This window comes from Protopterus annectens, chromosome 6.part0 (genome assembly GCF_019279795.1).
Source record: "Protopterus annectens isolate FY-2018-M chromosome 6.part0, PAN1.0, whole genome shotgun sequence".
Lineage (NCBI taxonomy): Eukaryota > Metazoa > Chordata > Ceratodontiformes > Protopteridae > Protopterus > Protopterus annectens.
The window spans coordinates 875,007,132-875,016,732 of NC_056737.1; the positions used below are offsets into that span (position 1 = coordinate 875,007,132).

The following is a 9,601-nucleotide window of genomic DNA, read 5'->3' on the forward strand; positions in this document are numbered from 1 at the left end:
CTCGCCACGTGTGTTAGGCACGACTCCCTGGGGTTTCCGAAACCATATTTTCCCACTCTTCTGACCTTTAGGGTATGGTCTAGAGGGAGTAGAAAAATGGACTTCCACGGCAGAGAGTCTTGCCTTCCTGCTCACACCTGGTAAGGGTATCCTTCACCTGTGGCCCAAACAGAGCCGAACCATTGAAGGTGGTATTGGTGAAGCACGCCTTAAAGGGGACAGCAAAGTTACATAACCGCATCCAGGCAAGTCTTCTCAAAACCACGCCTGTACCTGCGGCCCTACTCGCCCCATCGGCGGCATAAGAAATGAGCCACATGGAGGAGTTGACAACTGAGTTGAGTCGCCAGCTGGGAGTTAATCTTATCTTGAGCCACCACAGCTGATGGATCCTGAAGGGTATCACCCAGTTCCTTGAGAAGATCCCTTTGAAGATGGGTGAAGTGGCACAGACAATTCCATGGAAGTCGCTGAGGAAAACATCCGCTTCCCATACCTGTTCATTGTCCTAGACTCTATTAGGGGGATGGACAGGCACCAAAGGGTCAGCCAACTCCTTCGTGGCTGCTGCAACCACCATGGCATCAACGGGGACACCTTTTGTCAAAAATTGTTTGTTGGGTGGGGCTGTAATGAACTTAGTGGGCCTGCGGGGAGTTGGTTCCACTGTGCCCGGGGCTGACCACGTCCTTCGAGCCACTACTTCCATCAGTGGGTCGAAGGGCAGAGACACCCGGGAGGTGGAAGGGCGAGAACCAAACACATCCAGGTATACAGACTCTTCCTCGGAAGGGTTAAGGGCAGTCCAGTTCCCCCTCTGCTTAAGGATCTCTAGGATGTCTGAAAAAGAGACATCCTCAGAGGGTGATCTTGGGGACCCTTCCGAATCCTCCAAGTCTGTATCAGACGTGACCGACTCGGGGGAGTCGACATGTTTCCTCTTACATTTTCTCTTTCGAGGGGACTCCTCTGAAGAATCAGGGGGGGCCTCAGAAGAGGAAGATACACCCAATGGGGTGACCTGGAGCATTTTTTCTCCACGCTTGGGTTCAGGAGGGTGGGCAGAGACTGATGCAGGCACCACGGGGGGAGAAGCCGAAGGGGCTGACCGAGGGGCCGACTCAGGAGTCCGCACGCTCATGACCTCGAAGGCACCCCCATCAGGCAGAGCAGAGGGTCCCCGCTCCGAAGAGATGTGAACCTCTCCCGGCACCGCGAGGGACGGCTCCGAGGCCGATGTAGGAGCAGAGCTCACCTGCGCCGAGGCCCAGAGAGGGAGAACGGGGCCGGACAAGGGTCTGATGCCACTCGCCCCCTCGGAGCAGACGAGAGAGTCCTGGCGCCCAGATCCCTCCAAGGACAGAACCAATGAAGATATCGGAGCCAAAGAAGCCAAAAGGTGTGGTATTGGCTCCGCCGCTTCCAAGATTCGAGCCCCAACCAGCTCTGGCTCCAAACACAAAGAGGGGAGTCTGAGAAGGAACTGCTGAAGACACAGGGACAGCCAGTCTGTTGAGAAGGGCTGGTTAACATTTTGGCCAGGGCCTGTGATTTAAGGAATCTACTGACCACCCTTTCCAAGTCATGCTTGGATAGCCTGGAGGACCGAGAGGAGTGGGACCTATGGCTTCGTTCAGATTGAAGCAATGGTGACCTCGGAGCCAAACAAACAGATTCTAGGGAAGGGGACCTAGAATGTTTTCGGCCCAAAGACGGTTCCGACACTAAAGTCTGAGCCGATTGAGGTCCAGAGATGTTGGTTCCAGTTGGAACCGAAGAGGAGGCAGATGCTCTGCCCGGCGACTACTCCGAACTGGGAGCCGACGGCTTGGCAGGCTTTAAGGATTTCCCCGACTGAGGCTTTGCCGGGACCCCTCTGGCTTAAGTAAGCCTCTCAAAATAAGCTTGTTCCTACGCTCCTGCAGGACTCATGGGCTGAAAGTATGACAGACCGAGCAGGAGTCCTGCAGGTGTAGGGGACCCAAGCAATAAACACAAGTGTGACAGTCTGTCGGACATCTTTTGACTGCACGAGTCACACTTCTTGAAGCCTGCAACTTTAGTACCCTTAGACATACTGGCAAGGGGATACCAAAGGGAGGATATTAAACTAGTGCTTAAACAAGGCACACAGAAACACACACGCACTAGTTAAACTAACATTAACAAGAATATCCACTAGTAAATATATACAAATATTACAAGGCTAAATAACTGTAGCTACGAAAGGCTAAACACTACTCCTATCAGGTACAAAAAGGGTGGGGTTAGCCACAAAAGAGAAGAAACAAGGGGGGGGGGGGTAGAAACTCTAACAAAAAACGAGTTTCCTGAGTGGGAAAAATTAGGGGATACATACTCTAATTATACTAAAAGGGAAAGACTATCTATACAAGAGAGAAATATACAGGTAAAATTTAAGCCAATACAAAAAAAAAATACGACCTGAGCCAGTAAAAGCGCAACCTCGTAGCTGAAGCGGCAAATGAGATCTGGGTATCTAGCGCCAAGCACTGTGGGATATGGGAAGGCACAGCCGGTAAATAGCTCTCGAGCTTTAGTAGATGGCAGAGTCGGAGCAGAGGATCGGCTCCGAACCCAACCAGCAAGAATGAAGACGAGAGAGACAACTTATCATTGGTTCCCCCTTGAGTCAGAAATCGGCACCAGTAAAGCCTCAACAGACATGCTCTTGCGGAGGGACTGGGCGGCATCTGTGGAGGTGCTCGCTCTATCCAATGCTGCAGATCTGGATCCTTCTACCAGGCCGATGTCAGCCACGGGCTGAGGATCGGACAGAAAAGGCTCAGTGGTAGATAAGCCATAGGGTCTTGGTTGCTTTTTTGGCAGTCCCAAAGGAACGTCTAAGGAGCCCTCCCATCCCTAAAGTAATCTACTTAAGACGTCAGTTTTCCAGGTAAAGGCTTAATGCGTGCAAGCGGCTATGTAGGGTCTTCAGTACAAATTCCTGGCAAATGGGGCAAGGCCTTGCGGTCGTGCAACAGTCCCAAACAGAAAAGGCACTTATCGTGGGTGTTCTTGAGGGATCTGGCGACCGCACTGACACTTAACCTTTCTGGGCGACATGAACAGGCAATATAATTTATAAGGAAGGACTGGAAAAGTCTACAACAGGGTACTTATTTATTCGAATCCGGCATCAGCGGTAGCAGTAGCACCTGGCATACGACTGGTGGCTGAAAACTTCTGAAGGTTGATGCATGCCATCGCTTTTATGGCCCTAGTTCCCTCAGCCACGTCAAATATCACAAACTTCTCACAGGGACTGAAAACTTTTGTATACTGGTTCTACGTACGCGAGACAAGAGGAGTAAACCCATATGTAGAATACTGCAAGATGGGAATAGGATATTTACACATCACACATCTACCAATCTCCATGGGTGCCAGTTAAACTACAGTTGTGTACCCACCATAAATGTAGATGTTAGAGTGTGAAAAAACAAACCAATAACGCCAGGTAAAGCACTCTCTCTAGACACGTAAACTCAGTATGAACAGAAAAGGATGAGTGCACCATGAAGCTGTGAAGACAATTCCCAGTAAAACTCCAATTAAAACTCCAAAACGAATGAACAATCACGTTTAATGTTAAAAACAGGAACAAAACTGCAGTAAAATGTTAGCGCTTTCGCGTTGTATAACCAACGCTTCATCAGACATAAAAGCAGTAAAACACATCTGATCTTAAATAATACCTTCAGATGACATCACAAAATATTTAAAGAAACATGCAGCCAGAACCTCACTTGAAAACATGATATAAAACTCAATGCATAAGGGGTCTGGATGCTAAAAAAGGCTTAATGGTAATCTTGTCATTAAGTCCAAACTTATGTGCTTGTAACTTCAAGATCCATTTCCCTTCTCTCTCTTCTACTCTATTCTTGACATTTCCTAATCTGCCACTAGTGTTAACTAATTCCAAAACCTGGAACTTAAAATTGTGTGTACAGCCTTTCTCCATTGTGTGCTTGGCCAAAGCATTCGTGACATTACCTTTCGCTATCGCATAAACATGTTCCCTAATGCGTTCACGTAGTGATCTCGTCGTCATGCCCACGTAAAAGGTGTTACAAAGTTGGCACACAGCTACATATACTAAATTAACAGATTTGCAGTTAGCAAACTGTCTGAATGTATATGTTTTCCTGGTCACAGGGTGTGTAAAACTGTCTAAATTGGAAACGTATCTGATTGTTCATTCGTTTTGGAGTTTTAATTGGAGTTTTACTGGGAATTGCCTTCAATTGGCAGATTAGGAAATGTCAAGAATAGAGCAGAAGAGAGAGAAGGGAAATGGATCTTGAAGTTACAAGCACATAAGTTTGGACTTAATGACAAGATTACCATTAAGCCTTTTTTAGCATCCAGACCCCTTATGCATTGAGTTTTATATCATGTTTTCAAGTGAGGTTCTGGCTGTTTTCTTTAAATATTTTGTGATGTCATCTGAAGGTATTATTTAAGATCAGATGTTTTACTGCTTTATGTCTGATGGCGTTGGTTAACGCTAACGTAGCTCATTTACTGCAGATGTTAGAGTGTATTCACTGTTGCAGTCATTACTCTTGGGTTATCCTGCTGGCAGGCTACCCGCAGTCAGCCAGAATTCCAAAGTCTAGGTCCGGCGTCGGTTGCTGTCGCCTCCACCCTGATGTCAGTGTGCCAGGGGTATAAAAGATGCAGCAGACGCCATTTTCTTCAGTTTTTCTTTACCCAGATGTCAGGTGCCCCCAAAATGGTAGGCTAAAAAATTATGCCAATAATTATGCATGCAGTAAAATAAACATTTCCTTCATCTACAAGCAAATACACCACATAGGTTGTATAAAATAGAGAAGTATAGGCAAGTCCCAGCAAAAAAAAGGGGGATGGAGGGTGGGTAACCTGGACTGCAAAAGTGAATACACTAACATCTCCATTTATGATAGGTACACAAACTGTACTATGTTCGTCGTGTTTCACTGTTGCAGTCATTACTCTTTGGTTGAATCCCAAAGCTGAGGTTGGGTGGCTGGGCCTAAATAGGATTAGGAGAGGCTATAAGGCCTTGCAGAACTTCAGTGGCGAAGCCGGCTCTGGATTTAGAGTAGAGGTAAATGGTAGTGCTCTGTAAAAGTGTGCACTGAACTCCAAGTTACAGCCTCTAAAATGTCTTTGGTTGGTACTCCTCTGAGAAAGGCTGCTGAAGTGGCTGCTGCCCTGGTAGAAAGAGGCATAATGCCCTTGGGCACTGGATTTGCCAAAGTGTGAGTAGCAGAAACAAATGCAGTGGCCTATCCATTTTGAAATAGTCTGTTTTGAGATGGGCTTTCCTTGAGATCCTGCAGCATATACCACTAAAAGTTGCTCAGTTTTTCTGAAAGCTTTAGTTCTGTCCAAGTAGAAGCGTAGTTGTCTGTGTATGGCCAAGGAATGCAGAAGTCTCTCACCCTTTTTCTGTGGGTTTGGATAAAAGGTAGGCAAATGAATGGCTTGGTTAAGGGCTACACTGGACACTACCTTAGGCATAAATGTTGGGTTCGTCCTTAGAGAAACCATGTCTGGATGGAAAATTATGAAAGCTTCCACAGCCATGAGTGCCTGTAACTCAAACTCGTCTTGCAGAGGTTAATGCTAGGAGCAGAGCTGTTTTCCCAAGATAAAAACTTTATATCAGCTGTATTGGCTGGCTCAAAAGGCGGTAGTGTGTGAGTTTTTCCAAAACATAGTTGAGGTCCCATTCAGGTATTGGGGCTCTCCTTGGCAGGTCTCATGTTTTTGGCCCTCTGAGGTACTGCCTTAGTAATGGATGGGAAAAAAATAGGAGGTTCTGTATTGTAATGAGCTGAAATGGCAGAGGCATGAATTTTAAATTTATGAAAAAGGATAGGCCTTTGTCCAGCATCTCAGTTAGGTACTGAGAAATCTGAGGAATATTTGGAACAGATGTGTCAATTCCTTGTGCCTGGTTCCAAGCACATAATCTGTTCCATTTTTCTGCACAAGATTTTCTGGTATTGGGCAACCTGGCCTCCAAAATAACATACATTACTGCTTTAGAGAGAGGTGTGTTTTGAATGGTTACATTATCCACCATGCTACCAGATTTAGGGTCCTGAGATGGCTGTGCAGTATCTGATTGTTTCACTGGGTCAGTAAGTGAGGAATTAGAGGCAATGTCCAGGCTGGGCCATGAAACAAGTTTTTTTAGGAATGGGTACCAGTGCTGGCGTGGCCAGTCTGGGGCAATCAGAATCATTCTTGGCTTCTCGTCTAACCTTTAAGAGTACCTTGGGGAGGAGAGGCAGAGGAGGAAGGGCATATACTGTTAGACTTTTCCAACTGAATGGCAGAGCATCCACTTTCCATGCTTGCTAGTGATAAGTCCTTGTGCAGAATTTCTGTAGTTGGTAGTTGTGAGGGGAGGCAAACAGATTATGTCTGGGCATCCCCATTCCTTTATCATGCTGAAGACTTGTGGATCCAGTTTCCACTCATGTGGATCCGTGAGGTTTCTGCTTAGGTAGTCTGCCAGAGTATTGTTCTTGCAGGTGTACTTGATAAGTCAATGCTATGTCCCACAAATTCGTGGCTTGTCTGCATAGGGGCTAGGAATGTGTGCCTTCCTGCTTGTTTATGCACCACATGACTGTAGTATTGTCCATCCTTATCAGTAGTTGTCCAGGACGGAGTAGATCCTTGAAAGCTGTCAGGGCATTCTGAACAGCTAGCATCTCTTTTGCTTGACATGTACATGCATTTGGCTTGTGGACCATGTGCCCTGAATACATTTTCCTGTCATGTGTGCTCCCCAGGCATAATCTAATGCATCTGTTATTGACTGACTGGCTGTAGGTAGAGTGAATGGCTGTCCCTTGTTGAGGTGACAGGCATGTGCACACCATCAAAACTCCTGTTGAGGCAAGGAATGAGGGTAATTAATGCTTCCAGGCTTTGAGAATGTTGAATCCAGACACTTTTTAGGTACCATTGAAGTTTCCTCATATGCAGTCTGGCATATGGAATTAGCAGAATGCAGGATGCCATGAAGCCCATAGCCTACAGAGTATTTCTTGCAGATAACTGGGTCTTTGATGCCAACATTTTGAAGCAAGTTAGTTGCCTTTGTTTGTCTGGCGTGAGATAAGCCATCTGGGCAGTTGTATTTAAGCTTGCACCCAGGAATATCTCTTGAGAGGGTACTAGCTTTGATTTCTTTTCTTTTACTGTGTACCCTAGGCAAATTAATAATTTTTTATTAACTCCAGATGCTTTAGTAGAGTGTCATTGTTCTCTGCTTGTATAAGGCAGTCGTCCAAGTAAGGATATCTTTGAATTCCTCTGTCTGCAAAATGCAATTACTGGTGTCAGACATTTTGTGAAGACCCTGGGCTCAGCAGATAAGGCAAAGGGCAGTGCAGGGAATTGGTAGTGCATTGATCCAGCTATGAACAGAGGCATCTTCTGCAAGATTGTCCGATTGGAATATGCAGGTATGCCTCTTTTAGGTCCAAAGTTACAAGCTAAGCCTTCTTGCCCAGCATAGGCAGAAGCTGCTGCAGAGTTAACATTTTGAATTTTGGAACATTCAGAAATGTATTTAGAAGAGACAGGTACAATATTAGTCTCCAGGCTTTGTCCTTTCTGGGTACCAAGAAAAGTCTTGAGTAAAATCCGTGTCCCTGCTCTTGCTGTGGTACTTGCTGAATGGCCCTCATGTTCATAAGGGACAAAACTTGTTTTTGTGCCTCTGCCCATTGATTGTGTGGCAGGTTTGGCATACCTCTTGCCTTTGACAGGGTGTGGAAGTGGAACCTGTAGCCCTGGGACACTATTCAATACCCATTTGTCCTGGGTAATCATTTGCCAATTTTGAAAGAAAAATGCTAGCTTTCCCCCTAAGAGGGCTGCAAGAAGATAAGTGCTTGGTGCTGGCAGAGGCAAGTCATTGGGACTGTTTCCTGTATGGCTGTGCTTTGTCTTCTCCACTTTTGGAGGTAGAAACGCCCCAATGTTTAGACCTGTACAAGCCCTGGGGCTGGGATCTGCCCCTGGGACATCTGTATCTGCCTCTATGTGGCCTGTCAGACACTGGAAACCAATTCTTTGTAGCTAGTTCCTGCTAAATCTTGGTGGCTGAACCTGTAAAAAATCCTTTACTGTTTGCATAGATTTCGCTTTGTCCTCCATTTTCTTCAAAACCTCCTCTGCTTTAATACCAAATAAAGTATCATGCTGTAATGGGGCATCTAATCATTTTGCTTTAACATGATCAGGCAGATTTTGTTCCTTTAACCAAGCATGCCTCCCAATGACAGAACCCGTAACTGCGGCCCTGCAGGTGGCCTCCAGAGAATCAAAACCACATTGCAAAGTATGCTTTTCCACTTGTTCAGTTGCATGCAATAAATCCTGCATTTCCTTATTTTCTGCACAATCAGAATTGGCCAACATTTTCTGTTTTAACAGTGACATTAAGTATTGCTGATATTTAATCATATGAAATTGACAATTTAAAGCTCTCACAGCCAAAGTAGCAGAAGTGTAAACCTTTTCCCCCCATCTGTCTAGTGCCCTTGAATCCCTGTCAGAAGGGATAGGGTTTTTTGCAGTAGCGGCCTTAACCCCTTTGAGACCGTGACAAATGGTTTCTGGGTCAGCGGCAGGGTTTTTATAAAGAAATGTATGTGAATCAGGAACCCTGTAGTATCTGTCAGGAGCTGGAGGTAAGGAGTCTAGGCCGGACTCTGAAAATACATCTTCTACAATGTCTAGCACAGGGGGAATAGCAAGAGGTCTGTGCTGAGGAAGTAAAGGAAAATCTCTAAGCCTTTTCTTTGATTCTGAGTAATCTTGGCTTTCCCAGTGGAAGTGCTCCCTCATGGTATGCAGGGTTTCCCCAAAAGAATAATCCTCAGGAGGAGAGGCTGAAGGAATGGATTCTTCAGCATCAGAATCCTAATAGAGAGGGAGAGTGTATTCCTGTACACAAGAGGAATCAGAGGAAATGAAAACCTGATCTGAAGAGTCATAATCTGTCTCTTGCCTAGGCCTCTTGGGAGAGGGATGGGAACCCCTGATCAAGGTAATAAGGTCTGCGGCCATTTTGAGCATCTGTTTCTTAGGCATGGAACTTTGGCCTGGAGAATGCGGTACTTGTTTCTTTGTCTTTAAAGCTGCTTTAATCTTTGCTTTAGAAGCTGAAGTAGGCTTTACATATAGCTGTGTAGGTCTGAAAACACCCTCAGAAGCCGATGCCTGCTCAGCGGCTCTGGACCCATCTGAGGGAATGATTTCAGTGTGTCCAATACCTTGAGTATCCAGAGGCCTAGCTGGCTCTACGTGGGAGTAGTCAGCGGCCTGTGGCTCTGAGGTAGTGGGCGTCAGGGGCTGCGAGAGTCTAGAGAACAGGCGACTGGCTTAGCAGAAGACTCGTCTTCGGTTTTGGATCTCGGATGCTTGTCCTTCTCTTTTTCCTTGCGTTGTTTAGAAACTCCGGTTGTCAGCTGTTCCGACGGCATTATGATTGAATTTTCGGCTAAATAATGAAATCCCCTTTTTTCCCCCCTTTTCCTTGTGAAGAAATCCTTATGGT

The 9,601-nt window shown here is 46.0% G+C and overlaps 1 protein-coding gene across 1 annotated transcript in view; it reads right to left on the bottom strand.

Moving 5' to 3' along the window:
• The window catches only part of DYNC1H1 (dynein cytoplasmic 1 heavy chain 1), a 3,754,902-nt gene that overhangs the window by 3,492,591 nt on the left and 252,710 nt on the right, over positions 1–9,601 (bottom strand). The window contains exon 7 of the mRNA XM_044073590.1: positions 3,131–3,155. Coding sequence (XP_043929525.1) covers positions 3,131–3,155 — 25 coding nt within the window. The remainder of the gene's footprint in view (positions 1–3,130; positions 3,156–9,601) is intronic.